The sequence below is a fragment of the Sarcophilus harrisii genome, chromosome 1 (genome assembly GCF_902635505.1).
Source record: "Sarcophilus harrisii chromosome 1, mSarHar1.11, whole genome shotgun sequence".
Taxonomy (NCBI): domain Eukaryota; kingdom Metazoa; phylum Chordata; class Mammalia; order Dasyuromorphia; family Dasyuridae; genus Sarcophilus; species Sarcophilus harrisii.
The window spans coordinates 580,767,890-580,791,104 of NC_045426.1; the positions used below are offsets into that span (position 1 = coordinate 580,767,890).

General features: G+C 33.9%; 1 protein-coding gene across 10 annotated transcripts in view; it reads left to right on the forward strand.

The window, feature by feature from the left end:
- The window catches only part of VPS13B (vacuolar protein sorting 13 homolog B), a 950,112-nt gene that overhangs the window by 433,186 nt on the left and 493,711 nt on the right, over positions 1 to 23,215 (forward strand). For all 10 annotated transcript variants that reach the window (XR_004232297.1, XM_031954131.1, XM_031954187.1 and 7 more), the window contains one exon: positions 10,655 to 10,889. Coding sequence is in view for 9 of the 10 variants with exons in the window: in XM_031954131.1 (XP_031809991.1) it covers positions 10,655 to 10,889 (235 nt within the window). In the remaining variant the exon portion in view is untranslated. The remainder of the gene's footprint in view (positions 1 to 10,654; positions 10,890 to 23,215) is intronic.

The window sequence follows — 23,215 nt, forward strand, 5'->3', positions numbered from 1 at the left end:
AGAAATCATTTAAAACCCCAAATTCCATTGAAGAGTTGTATATGACTGAATAATGCCTGAACATTAACATATGCTAGAGAAAAGGAGGAACCCTTCTGTGACTTAGTGAAGGCCAGAATATCCTAAGGCAAGCCTGGAGAAAAGTAAATTGGTTTTTTGTTTTTTTTTAAAGCCTTTATTAAATGCTTACTGTATGGTAATGTTTAAGAGAACTTTGACAGCAGTGACTGAGAGGCATGCCTCCCTTCCCACCATCCCACTCCATGCTTATTACAAGATTATCTATTCACTTTGCCTTTATAGAAATGGACAATGGGGGCATCCTTGAACTTCTGGAGCTAACTTTCTCTTGCCATGTACTATAGAAAGTTTCATTAAGCTTTTGTATGGAGCAGTGAACCTCCTATCTTGTAAATCTCAGGTGTTTTGCCACATAAAAGTAACCTAATGACATTCAAAACTTTTGAACAATGCTCCTGTGCTTTTTAAAAGCATGATGTTTTCAGCCATCTTGTCAAATGCCTTCAATGAGGACAAATGTGACATCAACATCAGCTATTGCACTGATGGTAAATTCTTCAATTTGAAAAGCCTACAAATCAAAACTAAAGTAGAGGTGATGGGGGGATGGGGGTGAACCCTGAAACTGTCCCCCTTGACTTTTGGGGGGAAAGCAGTGGGGGTGAACTCTGAAACTCTTCTGACAAAGACCCACCCTTCAGGGCAGTTAAGTGTTTTCATTCTGTTGGAAATCTTGGCTGGGACTAGCCACTCCCTCTGTTGAGTTGAAGATTAGCCCAGGACCACTCCCAGTAGCTCAAATTTAAGTGGTTTCATTCAGTTGGAGATGTGGGCCTTATATTCCTATTGAGTGCTTTGAAACTCCAAAATAAACTTTTCAACTGGAAATGTAGGCTTGGGGGCATTGAATAGAAGCCCCAACCTCAGACTTCTTATAAAAAGACAATTTTGAGCTCCAAATCTCTGCAGAGGTCTGAAGCAGGATTATGCCTTGCCAAGGAACCTCTCTTCTTGGCACAGCTACCTGCCAGGACTCTTGCCTGCTTTGACGATATCCTCATCATAGGACCTCTTGCCACTGAGGAGTCTGTCTTTCTAGAAAAGCTGACTTCTTAGTGTCAATAAAAATCCCTTTTGCCATTCAGACTTTTGGGGTTCACAAATTCTTTCACATTGGACCTATGCCAACCAGAGGGGATTCTTACACCTCAATTCTCTATCACTAGACCCCCATCAGAGGGAGTGTTGGTGCATGATTTTTTTGTTTACAGATAACTGTGCACTTAATGCAGTTTCCAAAGCTGAGATGCAACAAATTATGGATTGATTCTCTGCTGCTTATGCAAATTTTGGCATCATAATTAGCACCAAGAAAGCACAGGTGTTCCATCAGCCAAGATCCCACCATCCATATGAGGAACCATTGGTTACAGCAAATGGAGAAGTTTTGAATGCTGTAGGTAATTTCACTTACCTTGGCAGTATATTTTCCAGGTTTGTCCACAGTGATAATGAAATTGACACATGAATTACCAGAGCTAGCTCATCAGTGCTTTGTGGGGCTCTGGAAGAAAGTGTGGGAGAAGAGATATTACACTAACTACTAAACTCAAGGTCTACAGAAGCATTGTGCCGACCTCATTTGTTGTATGCCTGTGGAACGGATAGTATCCCAGTGCCGGGCCAGAAAACTGAATTCCTTCCATTTGAATTGTCTTAAGAAGATTCTGAAGAACACCTAGCAGGATAAGATATCAGCCACTGAAGTCCTTTCTCAAACTAAGCTGTCAGGCATTTAAACTGTTGCTGAAGAAAGTGCAAATCCATTGGGTAGCCACGTTGTTCAGATGTCAAGTACGCTTGCCAACAAGACTTTTATGGAGAATTCACACTGGACAAGTACTCACAAGGTGGTTAGAAAAAAATGATACAAAGACAACCTTAAGATCTTTCTTAAGAACTTTAGAATTGCTTGTATAACATGAGAGATTGACACAGGACTGCCCTGCCTGGTGTGTCCTCATCAGAGAAGGTATCATGCTATATAAACAAAGCAGAATTGAATTACCTCAAAAGAAAAGCAAAATGGCTAGGTTAAAGAATCCATCCCAAATGTTTATAAAGACTATTTGTGCCCGACATATGGCAGAGCATTCTGAGCTCTTATTGGTCTAATCAACCACAGTGGGGCACACTTTAAACCTGACACTAACATAGTGATGTCATTTTGGTCCTCTTTGAGAATGAAGGACTATAACCTAATGTATGGTAAACACTTTACTGTGCATTAAGAATAGGACTACAACAGTAGCCTCTACCACCAAAACATTTACATTATAATGGAGGAAAGAATTGGCCCAGCAAGAGGCTGCTTTAGTCTGGAAAACTTTAGGGATGGTGAGTGGGATCCTATCAGATACTGTACATAACCAGATAAAGAATCTAGTTCCCATTCCAGGCTACATTCACATATTAAGTAAGCAAAATAGTAGCTGTCCTCTAATTTTTTGGGGGAAGATGACACATATAAAGGAGATCTTGTAAAGTAGGCTGGGCAATTAATACTTCCCAATTGTTTAGATATGTGGGTTGAGGAAGACTGAGGAATGGAAGATAATGCCAAAATTACCAAAGTTAGTGACCTAAGATTCTTGTTGCCTTTAACTGTAATGCCGGAGAAACTGAGGCAGGAGAGAGATTAAAGAGTTTTCAGTATTTTATTAATTGGAGAGTATAATTGACTGGACAGGACTCTCGTCTCAAATTATCCAGTCAGATAAAGATATACTGGGACCACGGAATCCATGTTGGTCCCAGGGCTGAAGGAGAGTGTCATAGCCAGTAGCCAGCCTCCAGCAATGAATAGGAGAAACCCAACTCTTAAATATCCTCTAGAGACAAAGAAGGGTAAGATGCCGGGGAAAACTTCTGTTAGGTTGGGGGGAGACCATAAATCCTAAAAGCCCAGAGATAGGATGTCTGAATACACAGAGATAAAGATGTCAGTGAGGTCTTGAGGGATATTGTAAATTCCTGAGGACAGGGAAAAGTCAGGAGGTCTGCTCTCTTGTTTATCTTGCTAACAATTTATAACCTTAGAGTAAACGGTTCCCAATCTTAATGGACCAGAATGGGTTTTTACAACTAAGGGAATAGTTAGGGAGACTGAAATAAGAGAAACTCGTGCAGGGAAACTGAGTCAGAACAGTTAAAGAGAACTGTGGCATAACATAACAAGAAGTAGAGATGTTTGGAATAAGGAATCAGTTAAAGATGGAGAGGTGGAGGTGAAACTGTAAAAGTTTCAGGAGAAACCTTGAAGGTCACAGCTGGGAAAATCCTGTAGTAGAGAGCAATTAAAATAGCAATTTACTGAGTAAATCATGAATAATCATAATTCAAGTTTATTTAGTGTTTTAAGGCTTACTAAATACTTTTTCCTTATACTAACCCTTTGAGATAGGAATTATATATATATATTTTTTATTTTGAGTTCCAAATTTTCTCCCTTTCTCTAAGAAAAGACAAGCAATTAATATAGATTATACATGTGTAATCGTCCAAAACATTTCCATATTAGCCATTTTGCAAAAAAAAAAAAAAAAAAAAAAAATGCAAACCAAAAAGAACAAGGAAACTAAAGAAAATTTTAAAAGGATGCTTTCATCTATTCAGACTTCATCAGTTCTTTATCTGGAGATAGCATTTTTCATTATAAGTCCTATGGAATTGTTTTGTTTAAAATAGTTGATCACAGCTGATCATTGTATAATATTGTTCTTACAGTGTTTAATGTTATTTTGCTTCTGCTCATTTCACTTTGCTTCAGCTCATGTCAGTCTTTTCATTTCTTTCTGAAATCATTTTGTTCATCATCTCTTTTTTCTTATTTTTAATTTTTTGCTCATCATTTCTTATAGCGCAATAGTATCCCATCATAATTAAATACCACAACTTGTTCAGACATTCTCCAATTGATGGGTATCCCTTCAGTTTCCAGTTCTTTGTGATTACAAAAAGAACTGCTATATAAATTTTTGCAAATATAAGTCCTTTTCCTTTTTCTTTGATCTCTTTTGGGTACTAATATAGAAGAGTTATTGCTGGGTCAAGGAATATGCACAGTTTTATAGCCCTTGGGCATAGTTCTAAATTCCTTTCCAGAATGGTTGGATCAGGTCACAACTATACTAACTGTGTATTAGTGCCTCAATCTTCCACATCCCTTCACACATTTATCATTTTTGTTTTCTTTCACATTAACCAGTCTGATAAGTGTGAGATGTACCATCTCAAAGTTGTGTTAATTTTCATTTTTCTATTCAATAGTGATTTAGAGCATTTTCTTACATTACTATAGATCACTTTGATTTCTTCTGAAAACTGTCTGTCCATATCCTTTGACCATTTATCAAATGGGGAATGAAAGCATACATATTACTGATTTCATTCCAGAAATGAGAAAACTCAGATTCATAAACTTTAAATAAATTTACAGTGACCAAACACTAAATATTGGTGATAGAATTTGAATCTCTTGTCACTGTTTCTAAATGTCTTGCTTTTTTCTTTATACATTTAACAACTCATTAATGAATACTCTAAATGTTTTACAAATTGTATCCAACCAACGCTCATTAAGGATATGCTTATCAGTATATTATTGTCATTAAGTTATACAAACACAAATTGAAAAGTAGCCTTTTCCCATAAAGATCTTCTGCTATGCAAATATGACATATAAACAATTAAGCATCTCACAATTTGAGGAGGGTGGTGTGAAGGGAAAAAGTACTATCAGCAAGGGAAATCATTAGTTTTCTTGTAGAGATGACATATGAGCCTTGAAGGAACCTAAGAATTCTGCAAGACTTGTGTAAGAAGGCTGTGCCTTCTAGGCATGGGGCAATCTCTACAAAATCTTGAAAGTCAAAGACTGAACACTGAATTTTCAAAAAGCAAATACAGAATTTGAATACAAATATTTCTTGTAAAATAGAATAAAAAGACTAGAAAGATAGATTGGAATTAATTAATGAAGGGAAGTTTGTTTTATCCTTAAGACAAAAGTGAGCCAATGAATTTTCTCAAGTAGGGAAATGCTTTGGTAGACCTAATACTTTAGAAAGATTGATTTGTCAGCTGTGTAGAAAATGAATTAGAGAGAAGACAGGCTATAAGTTTTTGAGTATTGTTAGGAGGCTATTGCAGTACAGGAAAAAGTTGATGAGGGTTTCACAGTAGTGGCCATGCCATGGCAAGAAGAGGATGTATGTGAAAAGTGTCATGGAGGCTGAATAAACAAGACTTGAGGAAGAATGCCTCCATTGTTCAGAATCTGGGTCCTGAAAGAAGTGCAGGGTCCTTGACAGAAATAAAGAAGTTGAGAAGAGGGGTAGGTTTAGACAGAAAATAATGAATTCTGTTTTATATATGTTCAAATATATGTTTAGGTTAATATGCTAGTGAGACATCAATTAGAGATGTTCAGAAAGGCTTTTAGTGAAACAAGATTGTGTCTTGGGAGAGTTGTATAGTTACATTTATGATAATTGAGTTGATGGAAGGCCTTGAGATCATTGAGAGAGGGGGTCTAAAGCAAGAGTGGAAAATCTTTTTTCTACCAAGGGCCCTTTGGATATTTATATCATTAGCAGGTCATACAAAATTATCAACTAATAAAACTCAAGTAGTGGGAGGTTATTGTATCTAGCTTTCAGCTTATCATTGCCTTAGCAAATGATTTCTCAAGCCTTATGTGGCCTGGGGGCCAGGCTTCCTCTGTCCCTGGCCTGGAGAGAGCCCAGAGGAATTCCCGTGCATAGAAGGTGAGGCATACATGATGAATGAACAAATGATACTGAAAAAGGAGAATCAATATCACAAAAAGCCAGAAAGCCAGTTATATGCTGGAGATAGAAGGTACTTTGTAATGTCTGGGCTAGCTTTCTGGAGGTTCTTCGGACAGGCCTTAATCTCAGCAGGATAGACACTATGAGAATGGTCAAGAATAGAATCTAGATACTTTATTTTGGCCCAGTCTTGGTCTTAGTGCAGGAGGCATGAGAGCCACTATGAGGAAGGTCAAAGATAGAATGTCCCATTTCTAGTTCTTCTCAGCTCTTATATACTTTAGTACAGTTACATCATTACAGCATACCGATTATGTGTGAACTAGAGAACCATTACATCATCATACTAAGTATATATGTGAACTAGAAAACCATCATCTCATCAATTCCAGAGTTAACAGTTGTTTCAAGTATAGTTCTCCAGAGTTCCAGCTCTCTATAGTACTTAAGTTAATACTATCAGAGGCATCAAAAAATCAAGAAAATATTTTCCCCAAAAAGCTAGGTGAAAAGATCATTGTTACAAGGATAATTAATTCCCATTAAATTCAAATTCCTTTCCCTGATATAGCTCACTGTCACCCCTCCCTTCTTTCTCTCCACTTCCTGTTCAAGGTTTCTCATGGATTTAGAGCTTTGCTGCATTATTATCCACAGTTCAGTCAATGCTGAATTATTCCATGGCAATCAGAATGAATAGGGCTTTAGCATGTCTTCAGTTTTCCCAGTTTGATATAAGTTACAGTCAACTGCTTCTCTTTTATCTTTTCTCTCTTACTTTTTTGGTTTTTCTAAATTGGGCAGCGTAAACACTTGGGGAATCCTCATTCATGAGCCTGAAAAACTGTCTCTGCCTGAGGTATCTAAATAATTCCCCATTGACATATATATTGACTTGGATTCCTTCCTGCAGGAAAATGAAATATTGATCTTTCATTCTTCATACGCAAACTTATTTCTATGTTTTGTCACAAACACCCAAGAATTGTCTTGCAGGCATGCCGACTTCACCAATTATTAGCTTCAAGAAAACTCCCTAATGCTCTCTTATAGCCCTAAAGGTAACTCGCTGTGACCTGCATCTGTGAAATCTCTTTGCCTTCTTCATAAAGCTGCCACCTCTTCAAAGTCTATTGTGTTGAAGATGTGGATGGTTTGAATTAGAAGAAAATGTCAGCAAGATATTACTTTATTTTTCATTTTACCTAGCTCTGAATGGAGGATAGGGAGAGGGGGAAAAAGTTTGGTCCAGTATAGGGGTAAGAAAAATAATGAAGTGGGACTTTGGGACTTATCTTTCAGATTGTACATAAATTAGTAATGGCTCAGAGTAAATTCAATCTGTTTAATTCACTTTTAAAAATTAGATGACAAAATAATGCTTACTTCACTGGTTCATCATAAGTAGATGATACTTCACATGTGTAGCCCTTGACATAATAGGAATCAAAATAGGAGGTGATTCTATTTCAAGAATTTGTAATAATTCCTTCTCTTTAACACATGAATGTGTTCAATATTGGCAAAAGAACATGTTGCTACCAAAACTGAAATAAGATCCTTGAAACAGAAAGGATGTTGCCATGGAAAAATGAAGTAACACTCAGTGCAGCTGTGATGCATTAATGAATAGGATATTTTTTTAAAAGATCATTTGTGTTTGGTGTGGCTCAGAGGGTCCCAACCAGATGGTTTCCATGAACAGGATCTGACCCCCGGCTTGAGGACTTCTTACTGGCAGATTACTTCATTTTCTTTCCCTTGGATTGTCAGATCCTTACATTAATGCAAGATTTACTGCTGTAGATTTATATTCAGTTACATAAATCACTCAACATTTTACATTAAAACCACAATTTTAGACATACAGTTTAGCAGTTATTTAAAAAGTGCAAAAAGATTTATATGATAGCTTTAATATAGGTTATTAATGTAACTTAATAATGACTTTGAACTATTTGGATTATGTATATGGAGATTCTTTGCCCATCAGTAAAGGAACCTATTATTTTCTTTTCTTTAATATATTCGGTTGTCATTTATCTTCTACTTCCTACACATTTAAATAATTCATTCCAATGATCTAAGTATTTCTTATTTAAGTAATTGATTTTTAAAATGTTGTATATTATTTCTGAAATTCTAGTAGGGAAACTAATAGGGAATTCAATTGTTATTTGACTGATATAGTGAACTTCTGATTAAGGTAAAACTGCAACTGCACATAAAGGTTGCCTTAAGAGCACTGAGAGGTTATATTAGTGTCTTGTCTGGGATGGTATGACCAATATGAATCAGAATCAGGACTTGAACCCAGCTCTTCCTGGCTTTAAGGGTAATTCTTTATCCATTATTATCCATAATACTTACTGACTTATATGGGCTTACATTTAATAACTAGTCAACTACACAGAGATTTGTTTGTTTTTTTAAAGCTATTATTTAGCCTTCTTGACTGAGATCAAGCTAATTAGAGAAATGTATAAATCAGCTTGTATGTAATATGCATAACATTCTTTGCACGTTTTAAATCTCTATATAAACATTAGTTATATTTTCTCTCTTGTAGTTTTAAAAATATATGATGTTTATCTTGAACTATGAATTCTGCATATTTTACACGGTTTGAGTAGACATAGTACTTTATTCTTAAGCTGATGAAATTTGAATATCATGGATGTGATGATTGTGTATTTTATACAATTTTGATTCTGGCATTTATCTTTAAGCAACAAAATACCTGCAGGTTATGATTATGGTAATTCCTGGAGTTATAATTTTGTTCATAGAGCTATTCCTCCACTAGTATAGTGTGTACCCATCTCTTACCTAATAAATGGCTTTTAAAAGTTGCTTTACTTAAAAATTTTATTATCCTACAGCACTTTGAGATTTGTTAGTCTGGTTCTTGAACAATGAATTTACATGTAATTTGTCTCTTGTTTTGTCCTTTGAACCCTTTAAACTAGGTAAAGATCTATCTTTACTTAAATAAACTTCGGAATCCAGGATCATCTCTACACTAATATGAAGAATCAGGATGTTAATAAGATGTTAGTAGTTATGTGAGATACTTGGAATTTACTTAATGTGTGTGTACATGTATACATACATACATATATATATATTTAAATTTAAATAAGCTTTTCTGATAAGGATGATAACTTTGTCAGTATTAATATTATTAGTCCTTAGTGCCAACTTTTATTGACTGAGAAAATGCTCTTAGTTTGCATTTTATTTAAAATCTGTATAATTTTAACCATGTTTAAAAATCTAAATGTAACATGTCTGTAACAAAATAGAACCACTTCTATTCCAGTATAAATAAAATACATTCTGGGATCTTGGATCAATAAACTACTTATCAAATACATAATTAATTTCATTGTCTAACTTAAATAACGTTAGAGTAAGAAACAAGCTCAGACATCATGTAACAGCATATTTATTTTTTCAAAATTCTACTTAGATTTTTCTTCAGTGAATTCATGTCAGTTTGTCAAAGCAAAACTGCTCAGAAATGTTAAAGTAAAGATGAATATCTGTGCTTTATTTGCCAGGCTGGCAAATTATTTATGGTATCAAGGAATTCCAACCCTATTACATATTGTTATTGTTCTCATGAGGGAATATATCTGCCCCAAGGAGAGGAGTATCCCAGTATATTTGTGTTTAGCTATCTTTCAGAAAATATGGCCCCATTACTGATATGAATTCTCAGAATATTTGAAGATTTATCAGGCGTTGTTGAGTTATAAAGCAGCAAAACAGTTTTTGTTTTTATCACATCCTTAAATAACAGTGTATGTCCAAAACACTTAGAAGAAACTAACAAACATATTTTGTTTTTTCTCAAGAAAGCATTCAAGTGTGCAAGCTGTTGAGGCTATTTGATATCCAGGTGCAGAGTATTACTTGTTAAGAGCCAACTAAGACTAACAGACGTTAGTCTACATTGCCTCTGAATTAAGAAGTCATGATGAGTTCAGTCCTTGGTTTGGGCTTAGTCAGCCTTGCTTAAAGTCTCCAAGGATCTGGCAAAATTATCAGAAATTTTCCATAGTAGACTTAGTAACAGTATTGTGTAGATGAGGGAGGGGAAAATTTTTCATATGAATTCATATCATAGTTCCCAATGTGAAGAATGACAAAAGATGCAAACCTTTACTTATTTATTGTTTTCTTTATTGCCATTCACATATACAGTCAAAAATGCCCACACAAATTGTAAAATATCTAGTTCGTTGTGATCTTGTCAGTATATAACTAAAAGATTTGCTCATTCAGACTGGCTAGAATTTGAGCTTGAACCTTTTTCCCTTATATTTTAGTCTGTAAACTACAAAGGAAAGGAAGAATTCACACTGAAATAAATCTTTTCAGAAAGTAACAGCATATAAAATGCTAGTCATCTCCAAGGCCTTAGCTGGTGCTAACAAAAGCTAATGAACTGCAAAAGAAGGAGGATTTTCTCACCTTTTTTGCCAGCACATTTTCTAACTCAATCATGTTTCTTGGAAAGAGCTGTGGAAAGGAAGATATATTTTCGGCTTATGTGGCTGTGCCCTTTTGATCAAGTTTATAGACAGAAACAGCACCTTTTCACATAATATTTTTTTACCCAGTAAATGTGACTTAGAAAGACTTAGCTTCATGACATTTCTTTGGTAGTGTTGCTTTCATGTTTATTATAGAGAAGGTATTATAAGTGTATTTTTTTTTAAAATTTAGTCTGAGTCCTAGTCTGTGAAATATTTTTATTTCCTTTTGTTTTCCAGCTTGAAGTACAATCCTGTTGTGTATTCATTCCAAATGACAGCCTGCCTTCCCCTAGTACGATTGTATCTGGTGACATCCCTGGAACAGTAAGAAGTTGGTACCATGGACAAACCAACATGCCAGGAACCCTTGTTTTGTGTTTACCCCAGATAAAGATTATTAGTGCTGGACACAAGTACATGGAACCTTTGCAAGAGATTCCATTTGTTATCTTGCGACCCATTCTTGAAGAAGGTAAACTTATTAAAAATCTTTATATTTTTCTCTTTCATATATATTGAAGTTTATGTAAATAATTTTTTCAACTGCAAGGTTTTTATTGCTCAAGGTAATAAGATTGTATCGGCATATGTATTATATGTACATATATCCATACATATAAGAACATACATGCTGACTGAAAAAACTATATATGTTTGATTCACTACTATAGTGCTTGAAAGTCTTTTTGGGGGGTGAGGGCAATTTTTGTGCGGTTTTTCCTTTTTACTTCATATATTAAAGAATAATGATTAGCTATTTAAAAGATGATTATTTATAAAACCACTTTGTACACATTAAATCACTGTTGTATAAATGTTGTTATTGCTGTTTTCTTAGCTGTAACTTTTTTAAACTAAATATACTGTCTCCACATTTCACTACTTTATACATCAATATCTGTGTCTATGTAGCACAATTTATCCCTTCATAACTTATTTTTTTCTATTTATTTCAGGGTAATTGTACTTTAATGACTATTTCATTTAATCCTTCCTCTAAAACTAATAATTTTTATTTTACACAAATTCATATCTTTTATCAATTTGGCATTTTATTTCTTTCTATCTATATAGAAAGCTGCAAAGGTTTTTCGAAACAAATCACAAAGTAAATAATGTTGACTTGTATTTTAACAATATTTTGTTCATAATACTATTTTGTTAGTGTTATGAATCCTCTGTTTCTCAGGTTTACATCATAATATTGATATTGGGAAGTAGACCACATTCTTTATAGCTTGTTACTCTTAAATTTCCCTGCCTGTTTTCCTTATCTGTTTTTTAGAAATCTAGATGACAGTCTTAGAAATTTTCTTATATGCTATAGAAAATGAAATTTAACTTTCTCTAAGTTAATATAGATACATGGTAATGAATGCAGTTATTATAGAATCTTGGAGTCATAAAGAACCTTGGGAGTGATCCAGTCTCCTTACTTTCATCCCATATAGAAATTTCTTCAACAACTATCTGCACATTCCTATCTTTCTAAGAATTTACCAGAGACATAGAGTTAATGATTACTCAAAGCAACTTTTCCCCTCTTATCCTGTGTCAGTCATATCTTCAATCTCACCTATAACTTGGTACTTCTCTCATCCACTTATCATGATGTGCTGGATCTTGCTAGCACCTTAATGCCCACACCAACGACCAATTATTAAGAGTTTACCACATGTCAACGCTGTACTTGCAATACAAATACAAAAACAACAACAAGGAACTTACATTCATATGGAGGATCAATACAAGTAATAGAGTTGTTATTGGGGATTGCTTTTAGTTTTGTTTCATTCATTCATCCTTTCATTCCCAAAAACATAATTGAGTGGGTTAGACCCTATATTTTCTTAGGTTTAACCTCCTCTACTTATTCTTTATATTAGCTATCATCTTACTTCAGTCCTCTGTCCTTTTGGTCTTATTCAGCCCTGTCAGCATTATATCATTAACATAGACATAAATGCCTTGAGAAAATGAGGAGTCTTTCAGGCTTCTTCATATCAAACTGGCATTGTCAAGGAAAATTGAAGTAACTCTTGAGGAAAGAAGATATCATGAACTCCCCTTCCCATTTAAAAACAAACCACTCATCAGTCACTGCAATAAGGAAAAAGTCATTAATGAGTTCAGTCACCCAATAGTTTGGACCTGGGCTACCTATTCTAGTTAAAAGAGGCTATTAACATCAACTTTGTTGAACTCTTGATAACTTACCAAGTTGCCTATTTGCCTTGTAGGATATTATAAAGGGAATTAGCATAACAAAATACTCCAGTCTTCTTTATCTCCCTCACTAAGGAGTAAATTATCTTTCCTTTACTCCTCCTGAAACTTCTCCCTTATCCAAATTGGAAATGATATTATTTACTATGAACTTCATATGATGGATTGAGACAAGTTAAAATTTGGCTATACACACAACAATTAGCATAGAATTATTTTTAGTGTCCTTATAGATACTGACACCCAATAATTCAAAACATCCATTCCTATGATATAGTAACTCTGGTCACCTATGGTAATTGTGACCCAAACAAAATGTCTTCCCCCTTACCTTCTCTTGAGCAGAGACACTCTTTTCAGTGGTCTTATCTCCTTTCCTTCTCTTTCTTCTCCTTTTTAACCCCATGTTTCAAGAGTCATACCCAGAGTCCTCACTCAGGTTTTCTAAGCCTAGGTGATTTACATGACGAAGGGCCCTGTAGCTAGAACTTAACACTATTCCAGAAGGTAGAACTTAGTTGCCCATAAGACAAGCTAATCCTAGGGGTGGAGGAGAGACTATGTGGGAGATGACATCAATCCTATTTATCCAAAATATCTCCTTTAAGAATTTGACTTCTTCCTCATAGTGCTGGAGAACTAGTTGCAGAGGGAATTCATCTTTATGGGGTCAACTATGCCGAACTCCCCGTCTTAGCCAGAGAGAATCAAAGATGGTTTCCATCTGGGACTTTTCACTGATTTAACTGACTTTGCAGAAGCAAATTTTCTATGTGTTGAGGTGTACCAAATGTTGAGGTCTAGATTTGGGGTACCTAAATGAAATCAAGGTTTAGTTAGGTCTAGTGGCAGGTTTGGGGTATAGGGAGTCAAACAGAGATCCCCTGCAACCCCCTTGGATTCGGCGCAAGGATAAAGCGGTAAATGAGGTCTAGTAGCAGCCCGAGTCCCCAATAAAAGCATTTATTAGAGCTAGATTGATAAAAGAGGTTTATTATTGAGTTTAGAAGTAGGAGATAGGTGAAGGTAGAGATAAGGAGGGCACTGGACAGAGGGTCCAGTGGACAGAGGGTCCTCACATGGCTAGCATGTTTGGAATCTCTGCAAAGAGGGGTTCCCAGTGTGGCCCTTTTAAGTCGGAGACTTAGCTCTAGGGGCTTTTGGGTGTAGCCCAAAGTTGGCTCAGATCCGGGTGGGGCTGGGACAGGTTGGGATCTTCTATTGGAATTCAAAGGGACCAGGATTTGTGAGTCAAAGGGTAATTTACATTAACTGGGGGGGGGGGGGATTGGGAATCAAAGATTGGAATCTTTTCTGCATCATATGAACTTCTCAAGCCACTGAATTCTGTATCAAGCTAAAGATCAGATTGCTACCCATTAACTCATACCCTCATTAACCACTATTTTAATGATTCATTAGGTTGCTATTTTTAACTCATGTAACCGTTTGAATTCCACAGTAATAAAAATCTGTCTATCTTCTGGATTTAAACAATGTAAAAAACAAAAAGGATATCAATTAAAATTGTTGTTAAAAAGAAATAAATTTATCTTATAATAAAATTAAAAATACTACAATCCCTAGTTAATAATTTGGAAAATTACTTCTTTGCATTTAACACAGAAGCAGCATTGTTGGGGCAGAAGAGTATCTCCAGATGGCAGTAGGAATTAGGCCAAACCCCTATACCTCCAACTTTTCAAAGAGAGAGCTTTTTATATCCTTTGAGATCAACCAAATCCTAAGGATGGCCTCCTTTCCTCCTTAAAGAGAAATAAATTCAAGCTCATTTTTCCTGCCACATTCTTTTTCTCTTCTATAGTGTTGTTAATAAGCACTTATTTTCATTAAAACAATTAAGTGAGGGCAGCTTGGTTGCACAATGGATAGAGCACAAGTCCTGAAGTCAGGAAGACCTTAGTTCAAATGTGGCCTCAGGCACTTGACACTTCCTAGCTGTGTGACTCTGGGCAAGTTATTTAATCCCAATTGCTTCAGGAGATAAAAACCACTTAAGTGTATGATTTATTTGGACAAAGCATACTTTCTCACAAATATACAAAATATATCTCAATTCATTATATTCCTCACAAAACAGTTATAATTTGTTAGTTGTTAATTGAAATAAGAAATATTGGTCAATTAAAAAAAAAAAACATTTATTAAGCTCCTGGTATGTGACAAGCACTATCCTAAGTGTTAAGATGCAAAAAGAGAGGCAAAAGACAGTCCTTGCATCAAGGAGCTTACAATCTAATAAAGGAGATAATGTGCCAAAAAAAAAAAAAAAAAAAAAAAAAGGCACAAATTTCACTACGTGAAAACAGTATGTAGAGAGATAAAACAATCCAGAACAGAACTTTGATATTTTAATCTAACATTTCATCTCTTTTGCTAACTTTATTTTTATTTTGTGGTTATTGCATTATATTATTCTTTTGGATCGGGTGGTGGGTTTTTTTATTTTTTTTTTAATTTTTACTCCCTATTACTTAATGCACATCTTTAGTTTCTCAGAAATCTTCATACTCCTTATTCCTAATGGCATAATAATGTACTTTTTTTCTATCTGTGTTTCCAGTAAATGACTTTTTTTTCCTTTATGAAGAAATGTTCTAAATTTCTTATTTTCTTAAGAATAATCAAGTAATGAGTCAATATGTTTTTGGCAAAACATAGATTTTTGTACTTGTGCTAAAATTTCTTTGTAAAATATGATTTGTAGCTATTCCATGATTTGTACTCAAATTTTTATGACCTAATCATTCCAGGGTAGAGTGGCATTATTCTAGATACAATGTTGCTGTTTGCATTGACATTTTAATTCATCAGACAGTTATTGAAAGCCATGTTATATACAAAATCCTATGGTATAGGAAAATAATAAATAAATGAATATGAATAAAGTACAGGCCTTGCTTTGAAATAACTAGATGTCTACTTAAGGAGATAAGTAAACTAATAAATATAATACCAAGTATGTACCAAATATCTCTGGAGAACAGCAAGCAAAATGCTTTTGTATTATAGAGAAAAGAATGGGAAGTTGAATAAAAGAATGCTTTGTGAAAGAGAGAGTATTTGATTTTTACCTGAAATGGTGTGTTGGAATGTGATCATAAAAGAGGGAAAAGGACCCACACATGCAAAAATGTTTGTTGCAGCCCTTTTTGTAGTGGCAAGAAACTGGAAACTGAGTGAATGCCCATCAGTTGAAGAATGGCTGAACAAGTTATGGTATATGAATGTAATGAAATATTATTGTTTTATGAAAAATGATGAGCAGGCTGATTTCAGAAAATCCTGGAGAGACAGGAACTGATGCTAAGTGAAGTGAGAAGAACCAACAGAACATTTTACATTGCAACAAGAAGATTATGTGATGATCAGTTGTGATGGACATGACTCTTTTCAACAATGAGGTGATTCAAGGCAATTCCTATAAATTTGTGATGGAGAGAGCTATATGCACCTAGAGAGCAAACTATAGAGACTGAGTATAGATCTAAGCATAGTTTTTTCACTTTTTTGTTGTTTATTTGTTTTCTTGTTTTCCCCCCCCTTTCTTGTGTTTTTTTCCCCTTTTGATATGATTTTTTTGTACTGAACTAGGGTAGTAATAGTGGAAATGAAGGAAGATAAAGAATGAAAAGGTGTTTTCATGTTTTCAACTGATGAGGTATAAGGAATAGATTGATAGAATTAAAAAAATATATCTGCAGTTTCAAGTATAAGTGCAAGGGAAGATGGTGATATAATTAGTAGTTATAGGAAATTACCCAGAGACTACAGGTTTGCTAGCAGTATTAAGTTTAGTCTGAAATATGTTGAGTTTGGCATATAGAAAGAACAACTAGGTGGATATGATTGGCATGCACTTGGATATGGGTCTGTCAAGTAAGGTATAAGGGATATCTGCCATTCACCATATTTTTTTTGTTATCTTTTTATTCTTCTTCTAGTCCTTCTTAAATGACAAAATACTATTAAATTCTCATCTTATTTTTCCAGTATATCATAAAAGATATAACAATTACAGAGGCCTCCATTTTTAAAGCTTAGACATTCTCCAAATTAGTCTAGAAATCAGTTAGCCAGGAACAGTTAAGTTTATTTTGAGCTATTATTCAACAGTACAAACCAGATGGAGAGGGATAGAATCAGATTTAAACTTCTAAACTCTGTTCATCAGACTCCCTAGGAGGATATAAAGTGGCAACATAACCAACCAGTGAAACATAATATAGAAATAGTTCCTGACCTAAGTTTTTGCTCTCACTGGCCAAGAGTCCTTTGAGGAAAAAAAAAAGACCTTTTCAAGAGATTTAAATCTGTACTTGGAATGGAAATGTCAGATATGGTAACTTCTAATTATCAAATTGGATTTTCTACATTGTTTTCAAGGGAATATATAAAGAACTTGTGTGTACCTACTTATGCAAAAAAAAATCATTTATGTACATGATAGTACATTATTTTGCACATGTCTGCATTTAACATGTGTAAACAGTGCTTGTTCATTTGTAGTAACATATTTATATATTCTTGTATCCTAAACTTTTATTTGATACAAAGGTAGATAAAGTACATCCCATATTTTCTAAATAAGTGAAATGAGTCTTAGTTCCTTTAGTTTTGTATCTTTGTCATACACTATCAAAACAACCTAAGATTGTGCATGATGATACTGTACATCCCGGGGTCCAAATTTTTTGTTTGTTGTTTTTCCTGGAAGATAGATAGTAAATTTTAACTCAGATCATAGACTTTATAATTTAAGATATGGTTATGGTAATTTAAAATGATAGCACATTCTATCTGTAAATTGTACCTTGAGTGCTAGTTTTCCTTTGACTGTCAGTGATCACCTGAAGTTAGGAGACTTGGGTTTTAGTCCTGAAGTTATATGACCTGAAACAAGGCAGAGAGGCCTCATTTTCCTTTTGTGGAAAATGGAATGGAATTAAATTAGACAATCTGATTTGTCCCTTTACAGCTCACAGGTGTTCATGTATATTCTGTGGATTTTCTATCACAGGTATATCTTATGAAAAGAACTGCTTTTGGAATCTCCCATTCTCGAGGCAGAAATTCTTGAGAGTTGCAATTCTTAGAAATCAATACAATTTTTTTCATAGAAATTGTGACCTCAGATGTTGTTCTTTTAAAAGTATATTTCTTTTCTTTTTTTTGGTAAGGCAATTAGGGTTAAGTGACTTGCCCAAGGTCACATAGTTAGTAAGTATTAAGGGTCTGAGGCCAGATTTGAACTCCATTCCTCCGACTGCAGGGCCAGTACTCTATCCATTGCACCACCCAGCTGCTCCTTAAAATATTTTTAAAGTGAGGGTGGAGAGTGGGAGAATATTGATATAAAATCTTTCTAAAAAAGTTTTCATTTATATTTTCTGTTTCTTATTTCACCGTAGTAGAGCTGTCGCAAAAGTGCTTCCTATAAATATTTTGGAGTATATGGGTACTTTCTTTTTATTGATTGTCTCCTTGAGGTGCAAGCTTAGTAATAGAGATTCTGGTTCAAAGAGTGTAGATATTGTAGTTATTTTATTTATATAATTCCAAACTGTTTTCCAAAATGGTTGTATCACATCATAGATCCACTAGCAATGTATTAGTATATCTATCTTTCCACTATACATCCAACATTGACTATTGCCTTTTGGGGTCATTTTTGTTGGTAGGCAAGAGATTATGAATATTTTGCAGTTTTTCTTTTGAGAAATTTGTCCATAGCTTTTGATTATGTATCTATTATTTATTCATGTTTACCTTTGTATGTTTCTCTTTACTCCTGTATTTAAGCTTCAGAATTTCTATATAGCTCTGGTCTTCCAGTTTGATTAGTTTGTTTTATGTGCTTGTGTTTAAGTCATTGATAAAAATGTTGATTTTTATTTGGACAAGGACAAAATCCAAAAACAGTACCCTAGAGATTTCTTTGAAGTTGTTATCAAAAAAGTTGTCAGTAATTTCTTAATTGACAAATCTAATGATCTTTTCTTAGTTCTTATTCTTCTTGACTTTGACAGTATTGGTCACTTTTTCATGTTGGATCTTCTCTTTTTTCTGAATTTTCATGACACTGTTTTCATGATATTTTTTCTATATGTCTGATTATTCCTTTTTTGTCTCCTTTGCTGGTTTATCACATATCTAATCTTGTAAACATAAATGTTCATCAAAGTTTTATTCTGGATGATCTTTTTTCTCTTTTTTCAATGATCTTCCTGTGAGTTGAATTATCTCTCTGAAAATAACACACATATCTATATAATCAACCCTAGTCTCTCTTGCATTTCAGCATGTGGAAAACAGAACTCGTTCTCTTTACTCCCGAACCTACCTCAGTTCCAAACCTCCATATTTCTGTTCAATGCACCATCATTATACCAATTCTCCAGGTTCCTAACTTGTTATTATTCTTTATATCTCACTCTCTCTCACTTTACATATCTAGTCACATGACAAATCTTGTCATTTCTAATTCTGCAAAATCTGACCTCTTCTGTCTGTTCACACAGCCAAGTTCATCTATTCACACAGCCAAGTTAATTTGCTTATTTAGATTATTGCAACATCCTCTTAATTGGGCTTCAGCCTCAAGACTTTTCCAGTTCCAGGCCATTGTTCATCCCCATCCCTCTGCCTAAAGCTTTTCCTCCAGATCCCACTGTGGCTGCTTATCACTTCTCAGAGGAAAATGTAAACTCTTTTATTTAGTCTTTACAACTTGGATCTAACCTATCTTTCTGGCTGTGTTCTCTGTGATCTAACTAGAGTGATCTCTCTATTCCCCATAGGAAGCCTATCTCTATACCTTTTCACTGATCATTCCTCCTTACCTTAAATTCACTGTCTTTATCTCTTCCTGGAATCTCTCTTTTTCTTCAAATGCTGGCCAACCCCAAGCTTTAACAAAGTCTTTCCTGATTCTTCCAAGTATAAATGCCATTTCTCCTAACAATCTTGCAATATCTGCTTTATATTTATCCCTACATACTTAATCATGTGCATATTTTCTTCCCTGATGTAAATATTTTTTTGAGAGTTGCTATTATTTTGTTTTTTATATTTTTATTCATAGTGTCTAGCATCGTGCCTTTAGTATAGTAGGTACTTAATAAATCTTTATTGATTGATTCTTTTTCAGTTTAAATCCATTAATGATTACTCTTTCATTTTCATCTTTTGGTGGACTTTTTAATCAGCTAACTTCATCTGTCAGTCCATCTCTCCATCTCATCAAATAGGAGTCTTTATCAAAAGTCTTGTCAGATTTCGTTTAAATCTATTGTATTCTCTTTATCATTAAAGGTAGCCAAGAAAAAGATAATCTACCCTAGTCAGACATTATTTTTGTTGAACTTTTGTTGCTGTCTTGTAGCAGTCATTTCTGCTTCTTATAATGACCTCTAGAATTGTGCCAGGAATCAAAGTGAAGCACACAGAAATCGATTTTGAAAACTGAACCCACACTTCTCCTTTTTGAAAACTAGGACACTATTTGCCTAACTCTACTGTTATAGGCCAGAACTTGAAACAAGTTGCTAAGTTAGTGGAATTGATAGAGACAATGGTTGTTTAGCATGGTGCTTAATAGTTCTCTAGTTCAGTACACGTACTTAGTACTAGAGTTCCACAAGATTCACCCTATGATGTGAAAGGATATAAGCTCGGACAAACTCAGCCAGAATCAGAACGAGGTAAGACAGAGACTGTGGTTGTGGTCCTCCTGCCTCCCTCACAGAAACCTTAGAAGAGAAAGAAAAAGTGAAAAAGAAGTTAAGTAGTTCTGCCTTCTCTCTCTTTTTAAAGTGAAGACATTTTGAAAAGCCTACATGCATGTAATTGGTCTGTGGGGTCTTAATAAACATCCCTTTGTAACATTATTGAAAAAAGCTTTTTTTTTTTTTTTTTTTTTTTAACAATTTCGATTTTGTTGTTGTTGTCAAGACCATCATAATGTGAAAAATTTCTAAGTTCATAAGGTTACTTTTCTAAAATTTTGCAATCCTTGGATACTATAATTCAAAATCAGTTTATGGATTTATTTCATTTTAATTATAATTGCCTTTGTGAGAGAGGTATTTTCTAATGTACCCAAAATCATTTTAGGTAAAGGGTTTTGGTCAAAATCAGTATAGTGAATTACACTAAAAAGCGGTTTCACTGGGAATCACAGACATAATTTGCTAATAGCTAGCTAATACCTCTCTGCAGATGGGTTGCTTGTTATATTACGCCTAGTATAAGGTTTATTTTTTCTTCTTGAAAGAGTTGCATGCATCTTTAATAAAATATTTTGACAGTAATGGAGTATTGAGATCATTCATAAATTAAAGTTTTGCTATTATTGGATCAAGTACATTTTTATAGAAACTGATGGGAAAATTGTTCATCAGTTATGAAAAACATGAGGGATACTTTTCCATGTAATTCTGGTTCACCTAAGGCAGTTTATATATTGTTCCGTTTGGGGTTGTTTTTATAACATATTTTGATCACACTTTCCATTCTGAAGGATCGTGGTATACTGTTGCTATGATTTTATTTCCACTGTAACTCACCATCTTTTACTTTAATCTTTAAACCATGCATGTAAGCTGGTTGGGAGAAGAGAGCATAGAAGAGGAGACACCCCAGATGAGAAAATCTTAGTAACTTTAAAAATTAAATCTCTTTGAAGCCATATTTATTTAGTATGTATTAAAAATCATATTCCCAAATCGCCTAAATGTAAATTAATAAAATTGACAAAGAAAACATTATCCTTTTGTTTTCTTATATATTAATGTTAAATCAGGATCAAAGAACTCTGAAGTGGTTTTATACTTGTTATTCAGCATAATTAAATTCTTACAGTTGTAGAGCTGAAAGGATTTTAGATATCCTCTAGTTGAACTAGTCATTTTAATGAATAAGAATTTAAGACTTAGAGAATTTAAGGGTAGCTTAAGTTACTATTAAAAATAGATTAGTAGCAGATTCTACACCAGAACCTAGATTTTCTGATTTAGAGTCACATATACTTACTATTGCACAATAGTAAGCTGCAGTTAAATATATTATCAAGCTTTAAAGGTAAAAAAAAAGAGGGAAAAATCATAGTGCTTGTTTTCACCATTGTATCCTTTTTTTTTTTTTTATTCTATCTTTCACTCACATGATGATAATACTAATTGGGGCCTTCTTTTATTGTTGCCTGACCTACTACAATATTCTTCTAATTTATCTCTCTGCTTCTGGCCTCTGAATCTCAAGTTTAATTTTTATTTTTTTAATAAAGCTTTTTATTTTCAAAACATATACACTAATAATTTGATAACATTGACCCTTGCATAGCCTTTTGCTTCAGATTTTCTCCTCCTAACCCCCACCCCATTCCCTAGATGGCAAGCAATCTAATATATATTAAACATGTTGAAATATAGATTAAATCTAATGTATATAAACATATTTATACAAATCTCTTGTTGTACAAGAGAAATCAGATAAAAAAAAGAAAGTAAATAAGTAAGAAAACAAAATGCAAGAGAACAACAATAAACGAGTGAGAATGTTACATTGTGATCCACATTCAGTTATTGCAGTCCTCTCACTGAGTGTAGTGTGTCTCTGAAGTTGCTTGTTGGATAATGTAACTTTTGTGATCTGAATTTATTAGTGATTCCATATATATATATATATATATATATATATATATATATTTTTTCGCAACCATCCATAGACCCACACACACACACACACACACACACATATATATATATATATATATATATATATATATATATATCTGTACACACTCATACACACACTTACCTGCATACATAACCACATATATCCAGACACACACACACACACACACACACACACACATATATATATATATATATATACATTTGTATGTACCTATTTTTACCTATATGTATCTATATTTATCTATATGTAAACATGCATCTAAAACAATATCAATATAACTGACTTATAATATAGATTTCTCTCTTGATTGACTGCTTGATTGATTTGATTGAATTCCCATTTTAGCCTTATTTTTAAAAATCTCTTTGATTTAGGTACTATACCTATTATTACACCCATTTTCCTGATGAGATAAACGAGATTTTTTGAGTCTGTGATTTGTGCCAGGTCTTGGTGCAAAAACATTGGAGAAAGGATCAGTACCCATGTCTTTGTAATTGATTCCAAGCTTAATACTCTTACCTAGTACAATAAGTACTATTATACTATGGACATAAATTATTAAATTTATCTTTTTTTTTTTCAAATTTGGAAGGTAAAATATACTAAGAATAGTTAGCATTCTGTCAAAATGTACATTTTAATGACCCCCCCCCCCCAAGCACTTAAAACATTGGTTGTAGTATTGAAATTGGAAATAACATCTTAAGTATTAATTAACTATTAATAAAAGTGATTTATTTATAAAATTTATAATGGATGATGCTATCGGTGTTAGCCACTTTTTTGGTTAACTACTTAAAAAGAAAATTCTGAAAACTAATAGAAAATGATTTTTTAAAAAAGCCACAT